The 26899-nt window shown below is 39.9% G+C and overlaps 1 protein-coding gene across 1 annotated transcript; it reads right to left on the reverse strand.

The window, feature by feature from the left end:
- Positions 1 to 927: 927 nt before the first annotated feature.
- On the reverse strand, positions 928 to 26581 carry PON3 (paraoxonase 3). The gene is made up of 9 exons (XM_012647752.1): positions 26456 to 26581; positions 24864 to 24934; positions 17965 to 18020; positions 12847 to 13012; positions 8693 to 8819; positions 5209 to 5409; positions 4117 to 4198; positions 3737 to 3865; positions 928 to 1185 (listed from the first exon to the last, which is right to left on the reverse strand). Exons 1-9 carry the CDS (start codon positions 26527 to 26529, stop codon positions 1027 to 1029), a joined length of 1065 nt encoding a protein of 354 aa, XP_012503206.1. The 5' UTR covers positions 26530 to 26581; the 3' UTR covers positions 928 to 1026.
- Between the last annotated feature and the right edge of the window lie 318 nt (positions 26582 to 26899).

Below are 26899 nucleotides of genomic sequence, written 5' to 3' on the forward strand. Positions count from 1 at the left end.
TTAACCAGAAGAGCAAGCTGAAAGCAGAGACAATTGCTCCAAAGCGGTTCAGAGGCAAGTAGTTTAGCAATACAGTTGTCCCTCAGCAGGGACAACTGTCCTCTTTGGGGAATTGGTTCCAGGACCTCCAGTGGATACCGAAATCCACAGATGCCAAAGTCCCTTATATAAATTGGTGTAATATTTGCATATAACCTACGCAATCCTCCTGCATAGCTTAAATAATCTCTGGATTAGTTATAATACCTAATACAATGTAACTACCATGTAAATAGTAGTTACACTGTATTGTTTAGGGAATAATGACAAGAAAAACATCTGAACATGTTCAGTTCAGATACAACCATCCATTTTTTTTTTTAATATTTTTGATCTTTGGTTAGTCGAATCCACAGATGCAGAGCCCACGGATACGAAGGGCTGACTCTACTTTAGCTACTGGTATCAGTACAAATAAAGACCTATCACAGATGAACGGATAAGCTCTGCCCTGCCCTAAGTTAGCCAGTGAGGCCCGTCTTTGTCAGATTTCCCGGAACCTGTTTTCCTGTGTGTCTGTACAATGGGAGAATGCAAGTTCAAAGAGGGCTTTGCACAGTCTCACGATGCCAATTCTTGCTTTTATCTGCAGGAAGGGCCACTTGATTAGTAGTTTGTGCCCATAGCAATTGGGGGAAGAGCATACGAATTGTAAATATTTGAACATTACCTTTTTTCCTGGTCTAGACGGCAGAAGACCCAGAACATCACAGCTGTAAAAGGTACTTGGCTACACAGTTACTGAGGGCCTCTAGGTGAGCTGGACACCTCACTGGCCACAGCCCACACATGTTATTGTAGAAAGAATACTGGGGGTGCTAGCAATTTGGTGAATATTAGGTAACCTCTCTCTACTTCTTTATTTCTATCCATAAGAAAAGACACACACACTTTTGTTGGTGTTTATTATTTACTTACAGTTACACTTGTCACACAATTACTAGTTTACTTTTACCAAACATGCAGACTTTTTGGAACATCTGGAGTCTAGAGCTCACAGTGCAGAGTTTTGTGAAATACGGTGCCTATGAGAATTTTCCCACGGTACGTAGAAGCCACAGAGGTGCCCTGAAGCACGGAGCCATTATTAGCATACACGGTGCTCACTCTGGGATTCTCAGAGAAAATATTCTGGATGCGGAGTACCTGTCAAGAAAAGACCACTCATTAGTACACTATGTGAGCAAACAGCTATCTACTGATGCTTTCCTTCCAAAATATCCCAGGATGAATCTATTTTTCAGAAACCAGTAAGCTAAAAATCTGTATATCTTCAATAAAATGTCCTTCTGATGAAAGTGCTAATGTCCTAATGACATGCACCAGAGTGAACTGGTTATTCCTCAATACATGGCTGGTACAATGTTGACAGTTTGGGCGTCCCCTAAAGAAGGAGGTAAGACCCAGTTGGGGCTCTTATTTAATGTGGTCGGTGGTCCTCCCTCAGTGGCAAGAGTTTTGCCTTTGAGCCTATAGCGTGGGGAGAGAAACATGGGACAAAATGATGAGGGGACACCCGGGTAGCCAAGTGGTAGCCAGCAGTGTCACAGCTGGAGCCCTCCCACCGCTGCAGAGTGTCTCTGAAGTGTAAAGAAGCCATGCTACTTTAGAATTCCATCTGGCACATCACTGACTGGTGCTGTTACTAATCCCCAGGATTAACACACTTAACTTTGCTGATCAGTAAATATTTGAGCACTCAGGTTTCCTAATAGCCTGAAGGAAGTTCACTCAAACAGACTACGATGAGAATGAAAGCAAAACAATCAGAAATTCATGACTCACAAGTCTATATTGGCATCTCTTATTAGAATAGAGTTTATTCTTTTCTTTTTTTATCTTAAGGGAGATTCTACAACTTCCTCTCAGGTTTCTTACACAAAAATACTCAAGCTTGGATCTCGTGTAGAAAACAGGAGAGTGAACAGAAAAAAAAAAGGTATCAATAATTGTGAAGAAAGAAGTTTTATCTAAAATAAACAAATGATTAAACTTGAAAGTACATATATAAAAAAGATCCTAAACAATTTTCCCATCATCCTATGGATCATATTTCCATTCCTTTCAAGCAGACATTATGGTTGGGCTTTTGTAGGAACATTATACCTATGACTTCTAGGGCCATGTGTGTGAGGCAAGAATAGCTTGCTAGTTTAGGGTAAGGAGTCTTCAGGTTCTCAGCTCAAGCTATAGCATTGTTTCTTTTTATATTTCCTGGTGTTCTTTTTTAAGAAGCCATGACTAATATGTTAATAAAAGAGAAATATCTTATATTTTTTAACTGAAGTATAGCAATATTTGAAGTAGAAATAGCTTGTATTTTCTAATTTACCCAGTGGGCCAATTAGTAGGTTAGAATTTTTTGTTTCTTTTTTTTTTTTTTTTTTTTTTGAGACAAGATCTCTGTGGCTCAGGCTGGAGTGCAGTGTCACAATCACAGCTCACTGCAACCTCGACCTCCTGGGCACAAGGGATCCTCTTGCCTCAGCCCTCCAAGTAGCTGGGACTACAGGGGTATACCACCATGCCCAGCTAATGTTTTAAAAATGCTTGTAGAGGTGGGGTCTTGCTATATTGTCCAGGCTTGTCTTGAACTCCTGGCCTCAAGCAATCCTCCTGCTTTGGTCTCCCAAAGTGCTGGGATTACAGGCATAAGCCACCATGCCAGGCCTGGATTAGAATTTGAATCAGAGCTTCCCAGCTCCCCAGATCTGGATTCAAACATTCTATCTTTCTTCAAACTGCACCCTTTCAATGAGGCTACCCTGATCTCTGTATTTAATAATAAAACCTGCCCATCCTCCTGCAGAAATCCTGATCCCCTTTTCTCTGATGTACTTGCTATAGAATTTGCCACCTACAAACTTACCATGTAATTTGCTTATTTCTTATGCTTATTGTTCATTGTTTCCCCTCCCTAAGAGAAGGGATCTTTACGTGTTTTGTTTTCTGATATATCCTAAGCATTAGAACAATGTCTGGCACATTATACGTGCTCAATAAATTGTTATTAATAAATCTCGGAGTATGTGTCCCAAGAATTTATAGCTATGTTTAAATTTATTTGAGTTTTTTTAATTCTTAAACTTAATGCCATAGAAAATTCAATGCTGTATGCTATCGTTTTTAATGCCATAGAAAATTCAATGGCTTATGCTACTGTCTTTGAAGAGATACTTTTAAAATAACAAAAACAACATCTATAAAGTAAGACATTCTTCAATGCCATCATATATGTTACAACCTGCAGGGAAAAACTCATTTCGTTTTGAAATGACAGTCATTTAAACCCTTTTATTTGAGCTTCATGTTGGCTAGTGTGAAAGAAGATGGTTCCATACACAACTCTCTTTGCCTAACTGCACAACCTACTGAGAGTCTACCTCCTGACTGGAAATATATCACAATCTGGGTCAATATGAGTAATCAAGCTCATGTTTTTCCATTACTACCGATAGCAAATACAGCCCTTGCAGGGACAGGACATGTTGTCAGGCATTGATATTAAATTGACACCTGGTGGCCTGAAAGGGTTAGTGAACCATATCTCCATACCTGCCCAAAGCTTTTCTCTTATGTAGAATTTGTTCAGTTCTGCAACATTAAATGGGACCCGCTTAAATTCTCCCAAGTCACCCTGACAAATTGTACATTCTGGTAGCTTTGCCTATGAACTCAGAGACGTCTAGGAACTTACTTCTGATCCTGGAGGATCCTCAGGGTTATAGAAGAACAGCTTTATGGCATTAGGATGGCATCCTGCCCAAATATCCCCCGTGGCGGGATCGACAGTTAAGTTATCCGAAAAGGTGCTCAACGGTATTACCTTGCAACAAAGAGGGAATAGTGAAGACATTGTCTCAACCATTATTCTCTTTTTTCCCTATTCTTCCCCTCCCACCAGCTCCGTATGGTACTGGAAATTGTTATCTTTAGGGGACTTGGAGTACAAGCACAATCTCACCCGCATTGCTCTCAAATAGCCATATTTCTCTCATTCAGGGAGCACATTCCTGGGTCAAGCACGGGCCCTGACATAAGAGGCCATGTTGTGTGGACCCGCCAGGGAACTTGTACCTTCAGCTGAGTTAAATCCCAGTTGTCATGTTTTTCCATTATGTGAATCTTTTTAGCTGCCACATCAGACACATAGACATACCTTTGAAGTAAATAACATTTACATTTAAGCAAGTGGTAATGAGAGCTAACACTCAACTTTTGTTTTGGAGAAGAGGTACAAAAAGTCACACTAGTTCAAAATACCACTGTAATCCCTTTCTAAACCACAGTAAAAGAAGATGATTGAGTGGTACTTTTAATACCCTTGATGTGCCTTAAACAGGTTTTGAATGTGAGCTATGACTATAATGAAATTGGTGTTTCTAGATGACATATAGGTTTAGTCTTATTACTTTAGAGTCACGATTCTTTTCCTTAAATTGAATGGAGGTAAATGGACCTCTTATAAGGCCAGAAGAGTGTATACTTCTAACAATTGGTGCATAAGAAGAAGTGCCAGATGACCGTAAAGTGCAATCACAATAATTTTTGAAAAGATGAAGGACACTTAGAGTTGTTTTCCACAGGGATCATCTCTATTCACTATCTCAAATTTGTATTTTAATATTCAAGGTACTTCTCTTTTTTAAAAACCTTCAAATTTTAAACACTTATACCATGACGCTGTTATGAAGTATTTTTCATAACATTTCATGCTGCCTTAAATAGTGTTTTCTCATTGAATAGTCTGCTGTCGTAAATCAGTAAGTCTGAAACTTACACAATCGCTGTGCCCAATCTAAGGTAGACTTCCCTCTCTCATAGGAGTCTTTGAGTAACTGAACTTAGTAAAGTGGTTAAATACCTTCTAGCCTCACAAGGGGCAGAGGTACTGCACATTTATCCTCCTTTTTAGTTTGTTAGGAAAGTGTTTCTAGAGTCATGTAAAAATTTGGAACAAGGAACTTATATCCTTGAGTCCAAATTCTCCATTTACTGGGAGGAACCTGAAGTCCAAGAGGACAAATGATTTAAGATCACCCTGGCCCACACCTGATCCTTCTACACATACATTGACTATTTAAGCCCAAGGAAGTAAACACCTCTTAAGAGAAGGAGTCCATCGAAGTGTCAAGGGCAAAGGATAGAAAAATGTATAAAAGAGCTTACTTCTGGTCTGGTGAGACTGTGATTCCATTGGCAGAACTAAATCCTTCAGCCACCACTTTGACCCCTCTTGGGCTGTAGAAGAGAACGGAACTCCACTGAAGATCCAAAATCATCTCAAAAAGTATCAAGAAGAAGGTGGTAAAATAGTGATCTCTGGTGGCATAGAATTGTTCTGGTCCAAGAACCACAATGTCATTCACACTGAAGTCAAAAAGAGAGAGAGAGAGACCCACAAGGTATTTAAATATCCTGATTGTTGTCAAAATCACTAATCTGTACATAGACAAGTGAGTGCATCAATTCGATAAAGTATACATGAACTAATGTGGATTAAAGAATTCCACAGTCATGATTTTGCATTGCCTTGATGGGTTTTCTTTAGCCATTTGTTATTTTCTTACTTTCCCTTCCACAGAAGTCAGTAAAAAGAAATAAATACACACAAAAACCTCAAACTCCAAAATCTGTTGACGTGTAAACATTGATAATGGCCATCGGTGGCAGTTACGGTGCAGTTCACTGATGGCTATGGTTTTCATTCTTCAGGAATCAGACTTCCCCCATCCCCTTGAAGTTAGCCACAGCCACATGACTTTGGCCAGTGACATGAAGTAAGGTGTGTGGCTCCTGAAGACTTTAAGAGCCAGTGCTTGCTCAACCATGGTTCCCTCACGTTTCCATAGTAACAAGCAACTTTTCTGATGACAGAGACCGTGGTTCTCCTAGGGCCCTAAATGAGGATAATATGAAACTGAATCTCTGAATCACCTACAATAAATACACAGCATGAGTGAGAAAACCAAACCAAACCACAATGAACCTTTGTGGTTTTGAGCCACTAAGATGATGGAGGTTTTCTTTTCTGTTATTGTAGCATAACCCAGTCTATCTTGATCTTTATATTTTCTCTGAGTAGATGGGATTATGGGTGATAGTCTTTCTTATGTTCTTCAACACCACTAACATTTGTAGATGGAGAGCAAGTCTTACTCTTACAACCAGTAAGAAAATAAAGGCTTTTCTGTTTTTGAAATGAAAAAATAAAAAAAAGGACTTGAAAAAATGTAAAAAAAAAAAAAAAAGGATTAAACATTTTTAGATTAACTTTCAGGAAAGGAAAATTTGGATGACTTAGGAAATACTTTGAGGTTTTAACATATAATGATTTTTCCCAAGGTCATTATACATCTGAGCTACTCATCCGCTTAGGAGTTTCTTCCGACAAAAAGTATTCCCTGACATCATACATTAAGTTAAATTCCCTCACAATTTTTCTTCCTCGGCACTTCATTATGCCCCTGGTAAGTGCTTACTCAATGCGTATATCAAGGCATCTCTTGATCTCCTTTTAGATTCTTACAGCCATACCTACCTTGTTCTAGCTGCTACTACGTACGTCAGCCAGTTCAGCTGAGGTCTAACATACTTTCCACAGGTGCAGCCAAGCAGGGCCTTACCTCATGCCTGCTGTAGGACTTTTGCCTCCCACTTCCAGACTTCCATGTTGATGTGAAGGCACAAAACACCACCAGACTTGACTTGTACACACATCACCAAAAATGTGGGGGACTTAAGGCCTCTTGAGGCAAAGCTTTGACTGATGGCAGATGGGGCTAGCAGATAAACTCTTCTCCCTTTCTTATCTTGGCCAGATTGTCCTGAAATGAGGCTTATGTTGCTTACTGGAAGATAATCTCATCATTTCGAGTTGTCCGTTGCACTTAGCAATGGCTGGTTTAATAAGGCATTTGGTATGGCTTTTCCCCCTTTGTGAGTCTCCTAGGCTGCCATAACAAAATACCACAAACTGGGTGGCCTAAAACAACAGAAATTTATTGTCTCATAGTTCTGGAGGCTAGGAGTCTAAAATCAAGTTGTTGGCAGGGCCACGCTCCCTCTGAAGGTTCTCTGGATCTTTCCTCAGCTCTTCCAGCTTTTGGTAGTCCCAGGCATTCCTTGGCTTATAGACATATCACTCTAATGTCAGTATCCATCTTCACATGGCAGTCTCACTGTGTATCTGTCTTCTTATAATGACGTCAATCATATTGGATTAAGGGTGCGTCCTATTCCAGTATGACTTCATCTTAACTAATGACATCTGCAACAACCCTATTTCCAAGTAATCTCACGTTCTGGAGGAATTGGGGGTTGGGATTTCAGCATATCTTTTTGAGGGGACACAATTCAATCCATAACATTCACCCTTCCTCACCTCAGGCTGGTCTCTCACTTCTGCTTCCTGGGACTATACTTCCTAATAAAGTGGTCACATACTAGGTTTTCCCTTGGGCTGTGCTTTCTGGGAAACTCTTCCTGTGTGGTCATATGCTAATGCATTTGATACTCACAATCCACTAGTTAAGTAAGTCAGGCCAAAGAGAGAATTCCCACTTTGCTGAGGAAATTGAGGTGCAGATTAAGTGACTTATCCACAGTTTCCCAGCAACCCCATGGAAGTCCTGTTCTCCACTACAGCCTCAGAACCCCACACAATATGTTATGGGAGGAGTCCAACAACTTCAACTTCTCTTACTTCTTCAGTCCTCTGCATTTGGTGCCCCCAAATTCTATGGGGAGCAATCATATATGATGTTAAGAAAGAGAGCAAAGGAGAAGAGATGAACTTAATTTTCTTTTCCTATTTTTCTCTCCCACAGAACAGTCTACTATTTTAGAACCAGTGTTTTAGTGTAGAGCCCATTTTATAAAAGACAAATTCTTCATTGTTTGCCACAGCCTTTAAACAGGCAGCCTACACACTGAAAAACTTTTTATTTTTCTAATCTCAATAAGAAAGATGTTCTTCACTGCAATTGAGAGCACAGCTTTGAATTCAGATGGACCTAGGTTTACAGCCTGGTTCTGCAACTTATGAATTGTGTGACTTGGGCAAGTTACCTAGCCAAAAACTTAAGACTCAGTTTACTCATGCCTATTTCCAAAGGCTGCTGTGAGAATTAAGTTAAATTAAGCATTTTGGCATAGTGCCTAGTACATACTCAATGCTTTAAAAATGTAATTTTTGTAAGCACTCAAGGGCTTTTAAAAAATTCCACTCTAAAGCTCTGATTGAACAAACAAATGGCCCATCTGGAGGTTGGTTGTAACACACAGTGGGTGAGGCTCACAGAACATAACCTACCGGGACAACTAGAAAAGGGTGTATGTAGGTGTTTAAAGAGAACCCAATAGTAGGCATTGAGTTGCTGTGGTAAAGAGGATGGAATTAGAGCTGAGAATCTAATTGAGCACCTTTATAGGATTAAAATGCTTTTCAACGAGTTGAAAAATACAGAGATATTCAACACTGAATACAGCAATTTCTAGTGAGGTGCTGGGCAGCGTCACCATGGGTATCTTTAGAAAGCTTTAGAAAAATTGCTACAAAACAAAAGTTTAAAATGCCTGCTGAACCAAAGAAAACAAAGCACACAGCAAGGGTGCAAAATAAATAGAAGTAAGTCATACTTTAATTCCATACCTTGTTAAAAGTTCGTGTTTTATAGTTTTCAGGTATGTGAGAGAACGTTCTTGTTCCTCAAATTTAAATATCTCCACAGTGGACTTCATGTGGGGATGATTCACAACATAAAGATACACAGTATAGTCTAAATGGAAAAAAGGAACAATTTTCAAGAAGTTTACTTCTATTGCAACCGACCGACACTAGACTTGTTTTAAAACTTGGTCACTCACTGCCAAGGATTTTCTTCTCATATATCTTGCATTTGACCCCCATAGTCCACCTGATAGGTGAGTCAAATGCCAGACTCCCGATTTTATTGAAGAAGTGGCAGCTCAGAAGGTGAATCATTCATCAGCGATCTCACCACCACCAAGCTGCAGAGCCAAGCACAGATGTTTCACAATGTTCTGTTCAGCCTCATCCGCATGCCCTCTCCAACAGGAAGCTATGGGATGTAATGGTGCGTAAGCATGCATGTGGTTTCCCTGGAAAGCTTTTCAACAAGAGAAGTGAGTGCAAAAAAACAAAACTTTGCTGAGAATTTGTGTGTGTGTGGTAATGGTCTACAGTGCAACAGGAGCTCAAGAAATGTCAGAGCGGTGTAAACACCTTAAAATAAGCAACATTTCTCAGCCAGAGAATGAACTTCTGATACACGTCAACCACCCAAGGTTGCAGTAACAACATTTAGTGAACTCAGTGGATAAGAAATGTAAATAGAAATGCAACAGAAAACAAACTAGCTAATTCCAGGTATTACCAACCTCCAGAATGTTCACCTCCCCATTTCATATTGGAAAGTGAAGTGCTGTGAGCAGGATTGAGGGTAGTAATTTGGCCTCTCTGAGCCTTAAAGGGTCTGGCCCCATCTTCCCACCGTATGAGTGACTTATTCTGTATTCATCTTCCCTACTTCTTTTCTGGATGTAGTTTCCAAGTGTGCAATTGAACAAGCCCAACCTCTGATATGTAAAGTTTATATCCAGGGCCTCTGAAACACATTGGGCACTTTTATGAAAATTAAGGAAAGGTGCTTCCTCACAAATGAATCTTTCTTCTGGTCTGACCCAATTCTGTTCCAGGGCCCAGGGCTTGGCAAACAGAACATGGGTTGGATTTCAGCTCCAACACAGACCTTTAACCAGACACTCTTTTGTGGGACATAATCATATGTGCTGTCCTGGTGTTACTTCTTCTAGTGCCTCTCCTAAACCCCTCCTGCCATATAAGATATGCTTAGTGAGAATACTTTTGTTCTCTATCTCCTCATTCCATCCCTATTTCTATGTGTAATATTTTTACCTGAGGAATTAAATATATAAATAAGGGAGATGACTAATAAATAAGCTGTCAATCATAATATACTCAACTTCTGGAAGCCTTATTATATGACTGAGGGTTAATCTATAAACTGGTCCCATCTCAAAAAAAAAAAAAAAAGCTAAAACCCAAACATACCTCCACCCCCACGTCTAATAGTATCCCATGTAAGCAAATAGCTCCAGGTAAATCTGATCACTTATACCTTTTCCAGTGAAGCATCTTATGTCCGGTACAGTGTCAGGCAAAAACATAGTAGCTTTTGAGTTATCTCAACAGCACCTAGAGCCCTAATCACACCCTAGTAAAGACACAGGATTAGAAATGAAACCGCCTGGGTTCCAGTTCTGGCTCAGCCATTTACTAACGACACAAACGAAGTCACACTTCACTGCATCTCTCTAAACTTCATTGCATCCACCTGTAAAATTGAGTAGTACTCTCCACTCTGACTGTCGTATAGGGTTCATTCATTCATTCATTTAACACGTATTCATAGAGTACATAGTATGCATCAGACACTGTTCTAGGCTTTGGGAATCCAGCAATGAACGAGTCACATATGCTTTTATGCTGATTATATTCTAGGAAGGAAAACAAGGAGGAAAAATTAGTAAATAAACTAAAAACAAAAAAGTATTCAAGTGGGGAGACACCTTCATAGAGTGAAGAGTGACAGTTAAGCTTGGATCTGAAGATGAGAAGGAGCTTGCTATCCCAGGATATTTGAGATTGGAGAGATATTTGAGAGGTAAATTCAACAAAATATTATAATGAGTTGACTGAACGGGTCAGGGAGAGGAGAAGTGCTCAGGTTTTTATTCTGAGAAATAAAGACACTGTATATGAAAATGCTTTGCAAACTGTAAACCAATGAAAAATTGTTAGTTACAATTATCTGTTAAAGCAGGGCTTGCTAAGTAAATAAAAAGCATAGATAAGAGTTCAGAGGAATATTTAACCTACTTAATAGAAGAATATTCAAGCATTTTTAAAGGTACTCATGTATTTAAAAATGAATAAATCTGTGTTGGTATAGACTAAAGGAACTGAACAAAGATCTGCTGGATAAGTGTATAGAAATAATTATTAATCAATCTTTTTTAGTCATTAAAACCATTCTCAGCAAACTTATACTTAACAACATATTATAATCCCACTGTGTATCTGGAAAAATTAAAACAACGTTTCTTTAAAAATTCTGAATTTCAACACTTCAATTTGGCCTTCCTTTCATGTAGTTACTATTAGTGAGGTTTCACTGTTCTTATTTTTCTTGGTGCTGTAGAGACCCACAACATTTAAAAATTAAATTTGTTTGAAATTGTGAACTATAGACAAGTCTAAAATAACATTGGTGAAAGTCTTTTTCATACAAACAAATAATGAGAAAATTCACTGCCAGCAAAACCTATGCTATAATAGATATTAAAGGAAGTTCTTCAGATAGAAGTGATATGATACCAGACACAAGTTTGGACCTACACAAGGGAATGAAGAACTGCTAAAAATAGTAAATATATGATTAATATAAACACTTTTTAAATTGTTAATTTCTTTAAAAGATGACTGAATAAAGCAAAAATAGTTACAATAAAAAACACAATGTATTAATAACTATACAATATTTTATAATATCTTTTTTGAGATAAAATTCACACATCATTAGTTCAAAGTTTTAAAATGTACAATTCAGTGGGTTTTAGTATACTCACAGAGTTATGCAACCATAATCACTATCTAGTTCCAGAACATTTTCATCACCCAAAAAGAAATCACCTACCTATTAGCTGTCGTTCTTCATTTCCCACACACCCTGACCCCTGCCAACCATTAATCTACTTTCTGTTTATGAATTTGTCTATTCTGGATACTTCCTATAAATGGAATACAATATGTGGCCTTTAGTGACTGAATTCTTTCACCTAATATAATATATACAAAGCTCATCCATGTTGTAGCATGCACCAGTATTTCATTCCATTTTCTTGCCAAATAACATTCCATTGTATAAATACATCACATTTTGTTTATATATTTATCAGTTGATGGGTATTTGGATTATTATCACCATTTAGGTATTACAAATAATCCTGCTATAAACATTTGTTACAAGTTTTTATGTGGATGTTTTCAATTCTCTTGAATATACATGTAGAGTTGTTGGATCATATGGTAACTATGTTTAACATTTTGAGGAACTGCCAAAATGCCTTCCAAAGTGGCTACGTCATTTCACAATCCCACCAATAAAGTATGAGCATTCCAATTTCTCAACCTCCTTACTGTCTGTTATTTATTTATTTTTTTAATTTTTGCCATCCTAGTGGATATTAAGTGATATCTCATTCTGGTCTTGATTTGCATTTTCCTAATGACTAAGGGTGTTGAACATCTTTTCATGTGCTTATTGGCCATTTGTATACCTCTCTCATTCTTTGGGTTGTTTTTCACTTTCTTAATGGTGTCTTTTGAAGCATAAAAACTTTTATTTTTAATGAGTCTAATTTATCTATTTTCTATGTTATGTTTTTTAATGTCACACAGTTGTTTTCAAAGGACCCTCAGTTTATATCTCAGACTTCTGAGAACAGTATTCAAACAGGTTGTGACAGTCAAATAAGAAGAAAAGTGGATAGGAGGCATAGAAGGAGACCACGTAGACCTGAAATTACTAGTCTTCTTTCTTTGATGTGACCTTTAAAATGTTTTTATACACATTTAGCATGTCACAAATATACATCTTTATGATAAAATAGCATCTTCCCTCTTCCTTTAATATAACTATTGCTTAGTTGGGGATGAATGGTTTTTATTTCCCCCTTATCCTTAAAGCATTCAGGCTTTACCTTTGTCGATGAAAATACTGATCCCATGTGGATTAAATAATTCTTCGTCAAATCCATCACTGATTTTTAGTGCTTGTGCCCTTGGGTTTTGCTCATTCAGATCCATCAAGAAGATTTTTCCTGACTCATCTGGTGCAAAGTCTGGAAGGCCTGGATATTTTAATCCCTTAAAAAATAGAGAATAAGTATGCACATGTATACATATCAAAACAACACTTTCATACAGAAGCTAAAATCTCAAAGCTAAACAGAAATGTTCAAAGTTCTAAATTTCCTTTTGATTTTTGGGATTTTTCATTCTGTCAGCTGTTGCCATTATCTGATCTGGGGCCATTATCTGATCTGGGAGGTTACCAATGCCATGTAAGGCATTGGCCGTGAATATGGAAGAAACATATTAAAGATAAGGAAGAACTTTTAATTTAAAGAGGAGGAGTTAAGCCAAAAATTATAATGGAAGAGACTAGGCTGCATTACTGTGTGTGAATTCCTTGGCCTGCCTGAGCCTCACATTTCTCATTTATAAAGTGAGGAAGTTAAAATGTGTGGTTGTAAGATTCTTTCCAGTCCTGATATTCTGTAATTAATTTTCCTGAAAGCAGATAGAATGGGTGCATGGTTTAATTTTATTGCTCCCATCCCTACGTTGATTATATTATATAGTGGCAAATTGTAGAATCAGCTAAGAATTAACATGGGGTGCCAGTTATAAAGTTGACTACTTTTGACCTATTTCATTTCTATAGGCATGTCTGAATAGTCTGACATGAATGCTTTCCTCTAAATATTGCAAAAAGTTTATTTCAGTAACTCGAATGGTGTCCCCTTCTATTAGTAGGACCAGGTGTTTATCAACCAACAATAGGTACACTGAATGCATTGAGCTTTTGCCGCATCCAAGTTCACTGTGTCAAACCTTGGGGTTGGTTTATTCTAAACCAATCACAAAACAGTCCACTTCCTCCCCATGTCCATCCCCTATCACTCTGATATATATCAATGTCAACAACTTTAGATCTTCTCCTGTACCCTTATTTCCATTTATAGCCAATTCAAATTTTATCCTTCCTAATCCACCTTCTCTTTCTCTCTCCCTCTCTCTGCCCTTTCTTACACACACATGTGCACACACATGTATGCACTTATAATAATACCATTCTTGGCCCTTCCACTGCCCCCCTCCTTGGGTTAGTCAACCTTTTCTGAACAACCCTAACCTACACCTTCAATCTTTTCCTAGAACAGTCCTGCAGTGCCCAAATCTAATGCACCAGTGTTGACTGGGGGAAAACTAGACAACACCGAGAGAAAACTAGGTTTCCCCCAGTCAACTGGCATTACTGAAGCCCATCAGAGAAGGCGCTGTTCCTTCTTCCATTCTCTTTAAGTCAGCACACCTGCAGGAGGGATTGGCATGCCCCTAGCCACAAACTTCTGCTTCCAGACCTCCATTCTATCCTTACCACCCTTTGCGTCTTCATCAGATTCTCTACCCTGGTCTAGCTCTCATATAAGGTGAGTCTAAATTCAAGTTGAAAAACTCCACTACAAAGTCATCATCCCAACTTCAGCCAGACATTGAGTATTGTTCATTCTAACAGGCAATCTATTGGATTTCTCCAAGTATCTGTTCTAAATTTATTTCATTATCTTCCAGAACCCGTATCTTCTTTCTCTTTAGTCTGAATGGGTGACTTTATCTCCTACTTCTCTGAAAAGACCATGTCACTTAACATGAATTTCCCTGATTCTCTCCTTTCTGCCTCAGTAATTCTTATTCTGCTTTATTTATTCTCTTTCTTTATCCCTCTTTCCTCAAGGAAGGAGGATCCCTCTTCTGTTCTTAGGTTAACTCCCTCACCTGCTTTCTTGGTTCCCTATTCCCCAGGTCTGTCTTTAGAAATTACACCCTTTTTCTCTTGCTTTTCACTCATTTTTCACCAACGGTCCCTTCTTTGGCCTCAAAAATTGCTCAAGTTTCTCCTTCCTTGAAACAAATCTCCTAATTTTATTGCCCCTATATATATATGTGCATTTAGCTCTCTTCTCTTAACTATCAAATTTCCTAAAAGTAAAAAAAAATTCTTAGAAACATCACTTAATTTTGTTGCCTGATTCTAATTGCTCCAATTCTCAATTCCCTGGAATCAGTATTCTATTCCTATGTGTCTACAGCTAACACCCCTGTAAAGGTGATATTGTTGGTTTCCAAATTACTTTATTTTGATAACCTTTCTACTTTCCTTATCTGCTTCTCTGTGGCATTTGACGCTATACCTCCTTCTTTCTTGTCAAAAAGTCAGAAGTAGAGTTTCTAGCTGGAAGTCCTGCTTCTCTTCCTGCCTCTTGGATTGCTTCCTCCTTCTGTCCTCATCCCTTGCTCCTCCCTTCTTGCTCCATACTCTTTCTTTGAAGATCTTATTCATAAGTTTTCTGGTATTTCCTCTATACCAAGGACTTTCAAATGTGCACATTTACCGGTAACATTTCCTTGGAGTTCTAGCTTACATTCCCAACTTTTTCCTAAAAGGCAGCTCAAAATCAACTAGTCAAAACCAAAGTCAATATTCTCCCCTCAAATCCTTCCTTTCATTTATATTTATTCTTCTTAGTTAAGGGCATCACTATCCTCCCCAATGCCAGACCATGAAATTCAGTCTTCAAGTCCACCATTTCCCCCATAGCCAATTTGTTACCAAGCTCAGTGGCTCAGAGAATAATGGCACTGGAAAAATTATGCATATCAGTAGCATCTAAGCCCACACCTTCCCTTTCACATGAGGGAAATGAGGACTAAAGAAGTGATTTGTTAAAATCACCCAGATCATTAATTGTTCAGCCTCTTTCTGCCACATCATAATCAAAGGTCTGAAAGCAAAGAATATTGCTCAGGAAGGCAGCTCACTGCAGAACATTACAGCAAGTACCTTGGTAGTGTGGGGGCATGTGGGGGCATGTTAAGGAGTAGAAAGACTGGATGGCCCAGAAATGGAATAATCTGATAGAGAGGTAAGGATGGGGCACTGCAAACAAACTTGACCTAGATGTAGTGTGACAAAGGATGAAACATTTCTGATAAATGGCCTCACACTCACCTGGTTTTCTGTTCAAGGCAGTCAGGTAGGAATTTGTGGCAGCAAATCTATTGTGTGCTAGTGAATTGCAAGCAATTCTTTTGATACCGCTCCCCAGTGAAAGTGGTGAAAGCCACCTGGAGGCATCTTATTTTTCCCAACAGACTACAGGTATATAGGACAGTCATTGAATTCTTCCACTGTCCTCATCCACCAGCACATGCATTCAGTAAGTACTCAAGCACCTGCATAGGTAGTATGTTAGGTGCCGAGCATGGCAATGCATGCTCCAAAGTCCAAGCTTCAAGGATCTTGAAGGCCAGTGATAATACAACAAGCAAGCACATCAGTACTGTATGGTCTATAATAGCGTAAGCCCAGGGGATGTTGGGGACCATTGAAGAGCCACCTCACCCCACAAGACATAGCTAGGGAACACTCTCCTGAGGAAATAAAGCATCACCATAATGAGGCTGCACAGTGAAATAGGAGTTAGCTGGCAAACAGTGAAGAAGGGAGTAATCTTTGAGGCAAAGAGAAGCATGTACCAAGTTCCAAAGCAAGGAAGAAAACACCCTGATTTGCACCTTTAAATAAACTAGAGATATCTATTGCACTGAATTACTCTCTAAATCATCAGCTTCCAAACATCTTCTAGGATAGCAAGTGAGGGTGATAGGAGAAACCAAGGTGAACAAGGTCTTGAATTTATTACAGTGCAGAAAGATTAGAAATAAGCAAAGAACAGAATCCTTAGCCTATGAGTTGTTTGTTCATTTACAAAGAGTTCTATAATTTAGAATTTCATGTTAGCATTTTCTCATAAAATTTTTTGTAATAAAAAATATGTACTTTCTGTATAGCAATGATTCAGAACTTTTAGTTCCAGGGAAAATTTTTAAAAAGCATACTACTATAGGAAGGACAAATATTGTTTGATAACAGCAAAGAGATCTCCTAGTTATAGAATAATTATGTTTAGTGGTCTATTTGGCATAACATTGAGAATCTAAATTGACAACAGAAAATGTAAGTCAACAAAGAAAAAGCTTTTCTAGACCATTTTGCTTTATACTTGATTTTGGAGGAAAAATAAAGAAATAAAACTCCCATACAGACCAGCACCAGAACCAGCACCAGTAGCAGTTTAAAATTCAAATGACAGCCTCACTGTACTCTACTGTGCATACTTAAGAATTTAGAAAATCAGGCTATGATTATTATATATGCCCCTTTTTTGGCCAAAAATATTTAGATTCAAAATTCATGTCCTTAGGTGGCATTTTATTGGCAAAAATAGAAAATTAGACACGCAATTCCAGCAATCAGAATTCACATAGAAAATGTGGTAAATCTACCTTTTCAAAATCTTAATCCCTGTTTCAAGGTGCACTGATTTAACAAATACATGACAATTTTCAACTTCTCATAAATATACATTTTTTTTATTGAAATTTTGTCTTTAGCATAGCTTCCTGATTATCCCAAACCTGTGAAGGTGGTATTGGGAATAAAATGCAGGCTTTTCTCTACTTCTCTTTGAAAGACTTGGAAGGAATGACAGGGAACTAAGATGGAAAATACCCAGGTTTCTGAATCAAGTAACATGGTTTAACATTCGATCCACAAACATTTATGGAGTTCCACACACAGGAAGGCATGGCGAGAGGAGTAAAAGTTAGTGAGAAGATGACTACCAGAAGCTGAGGCCCAGTCAAATAGAGCAAGATGGGGATGGACAGCAACAGGATGGATCTGGAGACTAGCCTAGGAATCGAATGAAAATCAATACACATTTATTGAAACCCTACTGAGCGTGCAACTGCCCACAGGGAGCTGCCCGCTATGGTGCAATCAAAGCTGGGCATGCCTGTGGTGTTCTAATTAGCCCTTCGGAATCCTGTTTTGGCTTTGTTCATCAACTGGTTTACCCAGAAGGGGAATGAAAGGGTAGGGATCCATCTGGCAGCTCTAGCCAACAACATTAATGCACTGTCTATACAGCTATTGATGTGAGCATCAGAGCAGCATGGAAAATACTCACACTGGAGATAAAAGCCAGCCCACTAGGAAGTATATCAATATCTTCAGAGCCATTTTCTGCAAAAGAAGTGTAGAATCAGAAAAATGCATGTATGAAGGCTTCAAAAAGTAAATATCACGGTCCAAACTTTGAACTTCTTTTGGAAACTACGCTGAGGTTTTCAATCATTAACTTGAGAAACTATATTAACTTTCAGGAATCCCACAGGTATGCTACTCTACAATAAAACCTGAGTCAAACTCCTCAAATACTAAATTCTTTTTTTAGAACTCCATTTTCAAGAGAAAAAAGGCAAATAACTAGGAAATAAACTCATATCCTACATTTATTCTTTAAGTAACAATTTCCAGGGCATGTCCTGAGAGATTCAGCTTGATTCCCCATAGTATGCTGCTCAACATTTGGATAACATTTGAAAAGTCCGAATTGTGAACGTCTCTTATAGGCATCTCTGCCAAGCATTCCTTCTCTTCCAATTTGGTCTTGAGGCCTAAAAAAATCTATCACTGTACAATCTTATTGGGAAATTACTGGGTAGTTGTTATAAAAACATTAGGTCTTAGGATGAACTATTGATTATAAATGAATGTGAGTTTGGTTAGCTCTCTTTCTCCTTGAGAGCTGGTTTTGAGCATTTTCCTATGTAAAGAGACATATAATAAGTAAGTTTTGACTGAAAACAGGATGAAAAAGAGGCTATCATGGCTTCAGGTAGCAAGAGAGAGCCACATGTGAGAGAGAATCATGTGCTCTTAAAATGTGATGTTCACACTCTCCCATCAACAGGAATGGTCTTGGCCAGGCACAGTGGCTCACGCCTGTAATCCTAGTACTCTGGGAGGCCAAGGTGGGAAGATCCCTTGAGCTCACAAGTTTGAGACCAGGCTGAGCAAGAGTGAAACCCCATCTCTACTAAAAATAGAAAAATTAGCTGGGCACACACGTGGTGGTGTGCACCTGTAGTCCCAGCTACTTGGGAGGCAAAGGCAAGAGGAACACTTGAGCCCAGGAGTTTGAGGTTGTAGTGAACTATGATGACACCACTGCACTCTACCCAGGGTGACAGAGCAAGACTGTCTCAAAAAAAAAAAAAAAAAAAAAAAAACAAGGTAAGGTCTATATTCTCTCCTCTGGAGCCTAGGTGGAACTTTGTCACTGCCTTGACAATGGAATGAGATGAATGTAATGACACATGACAGCCAAGATTAAGTCATAGCCATGGCTGTCACTGGCGCATGCTCGCTTTCGCGCTCTCTCCCCACTTTCTCTCTCTTTCTCTCACCATCTCTAGCTCTCTCAAGGCGTGCACTTTGGAATCCCTGAACCCAAATGTAAGAAGTCTGGTGACTGTAAAGCTACAGAGAAGAGACTACAGAGAGACCGGACAAGGTGGAGAGAGATGCCAGAGCAGCCGCAGATGACTCCAGAGCCGAGCCTCTGAGTTGCCCTCACTAATGCAGGTGGAACAGGGTGAATTGTCTCCACTGCACCATGCCAAAATTGAAAATTCATGAGCAAAATAATTATTGTTTTAAGTTGCTAAGTTTTGGGGTGGCTTGTTACACAGTCACAGTAATTGGAACATGTGGGGAAATGGTTATCCGGGGTGGCAGGTTACGAGGGTGTCAAAAGGCAATTGGGGGAGGACAGGTTAGAATATGAAAAGGAAAAGTGGAACAAAGCCAAAGAAAATGCAAATTTGAATCAATAATACGGTGAGCAATAGGCATTGAAAACTAGAGAACAGAGAAAGATTTCGTTGTCTTCACTGTACAGAAGGTTGAAAGTAATCCTCACCTAGTCATGGAAAAATTCAAGTAACCAGAACTTTCCATTTCCTAAGCTTTCCAGTTAATGAAGATTGACCTATACATGGTACCTTGATGGACATTTCTACCTGAGTGATATAGACATTGGGAGAATCCAGCAAATTGAATAAAACAACTTAAAAAAGCACATTGAATACAGGTTGGTGACATTCTGCTGTTTTTCCTGCCCCTCTGCACATCCTTTCTTGGTTTCCTTTTACCTTAACCTCCTCCCCACCTCTAACTGTGGGTATTCTCCAGGGTCTGTCTGTCCTTGGCTCTTTCTCAGGGCAGAGCATCCATCTCACCTGCACGGTCCACTCCAGTGGATCATGGCAGGTGGCGTCATCTTTCACCCGCATGCTTTTGACTCTCCAAGCTTTAAATCAAGCCCAAATCTTTCTCCCCAGTTCCAGATCTCTCTATTCACCTGTACATTTGGCATTCGACCTGGCTTTTTCATTTCTCATATTCAATAGGTCCCAAACGGACCTGGACATTTCTCCCTTGAATCCAGTTCATTTTCTATATTTCTATTTCTATGGATGGTGCTTCTATTCCCCAAGTATCCAAAGCAGAAACCTTGGAGTTATCTTTGATGCCTCCCTTTTTCCTTAATTTCTAAATCCAGTTGATCACCAGTCAGTCATTCAAGCTTTAGAACTTCCTCCCAGGTTTCTACAATAGCTTCCCAATAGGTCAGCTTTACTATTCTACAACCACTCTCTGCATTGTTGACAGTCATTTTTTTTTTAATTGTAAAGCTGACCTTGTCACTCCTCTGCTTAACACCTTTCAGAGGTCCACTAGGGCTGGCAGTATAAATCCTAAGCTCTTTGGTCTAGATCCAGAACCTCCCACGCCTTGGCCCCAGTCTCAGTTCTTGGGCTCTCACCCTCCACTCTACATTCCAGCTGGGGTGTGGCACTTACTACTGTGCTGTTAAGTAGTCTGTGAATTGTGCCAGACTCATTTACTTGCATGCCTGTGCACACGTTGTTTTCCCTTTCTTGGCACACTCAGACTTTTCCCACCCACCCTCACCTCCACTTGGCCAATGTCACAGCCCTTGGAATGAGCTTGGGGGCCACCCCCTCACTCTACCCAAACTCATCCATTTTATGTACTAATATCGTCACCTGCGAATACCTCCACCAGGACATTTTTCGCACTGGGCTGTACCCCTCTGCTCACTTGTTCATTTCCTAATAGACAAGAAGCTTCCTGGGAACAAGGACTGGGTTATATTCAGTGTTGTATCCCTTGCACCCAACATAACACCTGCCTTTTCTCTGGAGAAGCTCTTAATAAATTGAGTCAATAAATAAACACTTCTAGTTTTTTGAACTTTGTCTTGTTTTGAGGTTAAACTATTGACAAGTGAGTGTTAACTTCTCAATCCAAGATATCTTGAGTTGTGTGCTCTCTGGTTTGGCTCCTTTTCTCTTCCAAACAGCATTTTATATACCTCCTATGACAGCATAAACTACCTCAATAACTCACCTACAACAGAGTGGGCATTTTGCAGAGATACTGTGCCTGTGTTTATTAACTGGCTCCACCCAGAGCATGGGAAAGCTGGTGCTTTGCACACAGAAGTGGAAAATAATTCTCACGCAAGACTGCACAATATTTCTACCCCTCCTTACCCTTGCCTATGCCACCCGCATGATGGGCCTAGGGCATCTCAACAACGGTGGCACCTGTGGGAGCAAGAGCCCTGGGACACCCTCCTCTGAGTCTTTCTAAAACACTCATTAGCCTGAGCACAACTATCATTAAAAACCTGCTGCTAAGTCTAAAATCAGTCTTATGAATTGGTGCTCACTGCTTTGCAGCCTGTCAACCCTACTATTACTTGGCATAACTTCATTTCTTCAATCCTTTCTTCATTTCTTCCATCAGCCCCTACAGGCACTCTGATAAAGGGACATGCCAAACATTAATATCAGTTAATTTTATCATTATCATTTCACATCTTGGAGAGAAGTTCCTGACAACCAGCTAAGAAAACAAACGGAAGCTGCTATGGAGCAGAAGCAAATCTTGGAGCCACGAGAGGCTACAGAAGGGAGAGGGAGAGAAGGGAAGCTGGGAAGGGACCGGAAACACAGGATGCCTGCTTGATAATCCTGCCCAGTGAAAGGCCCAATAAAGCTATTCATATTTCAAGTGCAGTTTTGATTAAATTCCAAGGACAGCCAGATAACTTCCTGGTTAAAACAATCCTTGACCCTCAAAGCCTTGGAAAAAAGATTACTTAATACAAACAGATCTATGAGATACGATTTCTAGAGGGAGACATATTTCACATTTCAATGTTTTTTTCTCAGAAAAAATACCTGGGAAGCAAAACAAACAAAACAAAGAGTTTCTTCCATCCATAAAATCAACCTCAAAAGTCTGGGTCTTGAAAAAAACACAAATGAGAACTTTTTTCCAGCTCTGTTACAGCCTAAAATCCTCAATGGCTTTTCATGTCTTCATAAAGCCATCTACTCATTGACTAGTGGAGTCTTAGGAGTATTATCTTAGTAGTTATCTTTATGTAAATACCTAGTCTGCTTTGTTTTGATTAGCCTGTATTTAGCAATATTTCACCTGTTTGTATCTCATATTTTCTGTTTTTTGCTGCCATAATTCCTTCCTGGCACTTTCACAATAAACTGTGTTGTCAAAAGATAAGAAAGGTAGTGTTACACAACAGAGAGTACAAAGGCATAGAAGAAAACCACTCTGGTTCATAATCTAAGCCCATCACCCTCTAGTTCTGGACCATTGGGCAAGGAACTTAATTCTTCCATGTGTCGATTACCTAATCTGCAAAGCACAAATAGCAGCATCCCCTTTACAGATCAGTTATGAGGATGATGTTGCTGTTAACGATGGACTCAACAGTGTGCTCACAGACCCCAGGCCTTTAATAAGGCAGCTTTTTTTTAAGATATATATCAGTATTGTCCTACTAACAAATGACCCATGATCATTCTAACTTGTTAAGTTCTCCAAACATAATATGTCCCCTGCCATTAGACATGACATTTTTTTTCCTTCTGCTCCCAGCCAGCAACTATTTAAGTCATTCTCTGCAAAATATTTGCATAATCAGAATATTGAACTATGACTTAATATTAACTCTAGTTTTAGCTTCTCAAATCTAGTTGCATGATACAATTCAAGAGTCGGACGTGACCTTAGCCATCATCTAGTCTAATTGTCCCTCTAAACTAATTGGCAGGCTCATATCTTTTGAGAGATATATGTGTAGTAAGTATGAATATTGTTCCATAAAACAGTAAACAAATGAGTGAATGTCACATTTTCTTATTTTTCAAATCAAATTAAATCTGACCCTGATCCCTCACTCAACTAAGTTGATGGGAAATTTAGTTTGAGTCATTAGTGGGTCTCTCTGTTAGGGCTGTGCAGTGATTCTAGGGGGTGGGTTTAAAACAGGCAGAATGTTTTGGCAAGGCCATCTGGCCTTCATTCATCCCTGAATTAGTGCCAAGGCTATGTGATTCCTTTCATGTAGACAGTTCTGCCACTTCCGTGTCATGCATGGACATAACGTCTTTGCTTAGGCTGGGACACAGGGTCCAGCCTTCTGGAAGATTCTTTGTAGCTATTTCTTCTGAAGTTTTGCTCCTCCTCAGAATGCTGTCAGGGCCCCTTTAGTCAAAGAAACACTCGTATTCTTATCCCTTCTCCATCAGAATGCCTTGTAGGAGCTCGTGTTTTAAAAATAAAAGTTAGGTTCCTTCTGCTTTCCTGCTGCCAGCACAAGCCATCTCTAAGACTAGGTTACGTTTTTTTCTTTTTTTTAGAAGCTGAGAAGGGGGAAAAAGGGCAGAAAAGAAAAAGCAAAAGGACTCTTTTTCTGTTTCTTTTTTTTAATATAGCAAGAAAAATAAAAAACAAATTCCTATCACAAAATAAACTATCCTGTCACATTCTAATAACTAAGTCACAGTCCTTGCCCCGAGGGAGTTTACAATCTGATAGTGAAAAAGAGAACACTGCTAGCTATAAAATAAGGCATGTGGTAGGTGTCATAAGTGAATCAGACTTTGAGTGCTGTGAGAATTGGGAGGAAGGAGACGAATTTGCAGCTGATTTCAGTAAGCAGAGATGGAAGGATCAGTGGAGAGAATTTCATACACAAAGGTGAGAAAGTGAAAGAACACTTTCCCAAAACAGGGGACAAAATGTCGCCTGAATTTTTTTTTCCTAGTAGCAATGTCAGGAAGAACTTGGAGCCCAAATGAGAAGTTGTGACAGTAACTGGTCAGCGAGATCAGCCCCGTGTTGCGGCACAGAGGGGACCGATGGCAACAGGTCTCACGTGGAAGCAGCAGGGACAAGGGGCAAACAAATGGTTCCTGGATTCTGAACTGAGTCTCTTGAGAATGGGGATATCATACACGGCAGAAGTCTAGAAGAAGAGCTGGTTGTGAGCAGGAGAATGAGGGGGAACGGCAGAAACCAAAGTAGCTTTCCTTTGAGGTGCAGCTAACCTTTAAGTGACTAAAAAAGAAGGCCTGCAGTTTGAGAGGTTAGGGATCAGGCTGTGGAATTTATATGAATTTTTTAAAAGCTATCTTGCTAGGCTATGTGGTTCTTGAAGGTAGGGGCTAAATCACAACTCTTGGTACTTGCAGATAAATTTTGAAGGAAATAACCCTTGAAGCTGGGAATGCCTCCAAGGAAAGGAAGAGAAGAAAGGAAGAAGAAAGAAAAAAATAAGAAAGGCAGGTAACAGAAGGAGGGAGGAGAGTGAAACATCACAGAAGGGAAAGGAGAAGAATTCAGCAAGGGAATGGCTAAGGTGTAGTCAATGACATTCGTTAAATGATGGAGAGATGTCAGTAAGGAAATGGACTGAGAAAAGCCACCAATTTTGGCATGTAGGAGACCCCTGGAGACCTTGGATGGGGTAGGTTGGATAGAGTTGATGGGTCAGAAACCCCACTGGGAGTGTCTAAGGAGTAACAGGTAACCGAGTGAGTGGGCAGGGCTCAGTGAGGATGATAGCAACTAAGGAATTGTGCGGCGCCTCTTGGTACTGGGATATCACTGTGATATACATACCGAGTCCCTCAATAAGATGGCAGTTCTGGGGTTCTACTGACTCCACTTCTCGAGAAGCATTCATTCTTTCTCTGTAAAAGATAAAAACCAACCCTAAAGGTCGAGGCACAGCCTTCAAAATCTATGTCTAAATGTGGCCTTTAATCACCTTCACATTGGTTAATTCCCTTTATCATAATTTATGAATGACATAACAAGAAAGTGGCCACCTCCATTCATTTGTTTCTTTATATAATGTAAACATTATGTGGGTAATATATCTGTCTCAGCTGACCTCACTCAGTTATTGCTGAAAGATTAAAATGCAATCATATGTAGTAAACACTTTGCTGCACAAATAAAAGACTATTTAATAGTATGAGTAATTGGACAATATTATTAATTTAAATACACAAAATAGCGTTATTCAATTTTCTAAAGTGTTGTCTATTATAAACCTACACTTTCTCCCCTTTATCCTGCCTAGTCTTACCCTTTGAACCCTTCCTTCCAAACTGCTTTCCCAAAATTCAACAGTCTTCTCATAGCTAAACCCCGTAACTTTTGCTTTAGTTTTATTTTTTTAATTTTCTGCTGACTTACTTTGCAAATATGTAAATATTTGCAAATATGTAAATTCATTAAACTGACCACAATTTAAACAATTGGCCAAATTATTTTTCAATACAGTGTTCTTGTTTCTACAGTGAAAAATTCTTTTAACTATCAGAGAGAATTGTAAATTTTTATTAAGCTATATTCAGGAAGACTCTATACTCAGACTTACCTTACAGTCACTTATAAAAAAAATATCCCTTAGATCAACTTTATTATTATTTTTATGGTTTTCTCATTTGTTGCACTGGGGAAAAAAATGTAACAATAAAACTCTCAAGCTGAGCTATAAGGTATTACCAAAAGTCACAAGGCATAAGAACAGATTCTAGACATGAACCTGTGAGATCAGCTTCTGCCCGGAGAAATAAATAAAAACAACCCGAAGATAACTGAAGGCAAGCAGAGGCTTTAGATCCACTCATGAATGTATAGCACTTAACGGGTCTTTCTAGCCCAGGACTGACTTTTTCCTGAGACATTTCCAGAATGGCTATCACCACTGGATCTTCCACATCGAAAGATCAAGTGCCTACAACATGCCAGTTACCACCTGCAGGTTTCAGCTCACTGTCCTGCTGTCTGGCTAGCTCTCTGCCTCTGGGATGGGTGTCCACACCCAGTACTTCGCAGTGTTTAGGCCGGCTTGGGCATGTCTCAGTCAGCCTTGCACCGCTGGTAGCCGGATCCTCTCCTCCGAGTCCAGCACTTCCAATGGACTTTGTTTCTTCGGAAGCAGAACGTGTAGGACGACCCCGCAAAGTCGCCAAAAAATAAACGAGGGCATTTCCGCCTGACTGTTTTAGGAAAGGGGAGCCGTCAGCTCACTTTCGAGATAAGCGATTGTCAAGGGATAGTTTTCTGGATGGGACTGAAGAATGAGGCTCCAAAGCTGCTCATTCCTGCCCATTAGAAAGGCAGTGGTACCAGGCGGCCGCTGACTAACGTGAGGAGGAGGGAAAAAGCAGCGAGGACGACCTCATCAAGATGCCACTCACCTAAGCGCCAGGAACCTCTCCCCGATTAAGGCCAGGCTGGCCCCCAGCAGGGTCAGCGCCACCAGCTTCCCCATGCTCTCCGGGTGCGGGAACAGCGAGCCGTGCCGTGCGCTCGGGAGCAGGGGGCAAGCTGCGGCCCCGCCCGGCCCCGCCCCCGGCACCCCCGGGCACCCCCCGCCCCCACCCCCGGGCAGGTGCGCGGCCAGCCGCGTGTGTCCCGCTCCCGCCCAGCCCTGCGGGTTCAAGGTCCTCATTACGCGCAGGGTTCAAGGAAACCTGTATGCGCGAGATCTAAGTCCAACTTGACGCGAGAAGTCCTAGGAAATTTTTACGCACAAAATTCCTTTTCTCCCCCCCAAGGCTCAACTTGCAGAGTGGAAGTCGGGGACCGCTGACAAAGGTCCGCCGTTCTCTTGACTCAGCAGCTTTAGCAAGAACACCCCC

This window comes from Propithecus coquereli, unplaced genomic scaffold (assembly GCF_000956105.1).
Source record: "Propithecus coquereli isolate 6110/MARCELLA unplaced genomic scaffold, Pcoq_1.0 Scaffold108, whole genome shotgun sequence".
Classification (NCBI taxonomy): domain Eukaryota; kingdom Metazoa; phylum Chordata; class Mammalia; order Primates; family Indriidae; genus Propithecus; species Propithecus coquereli.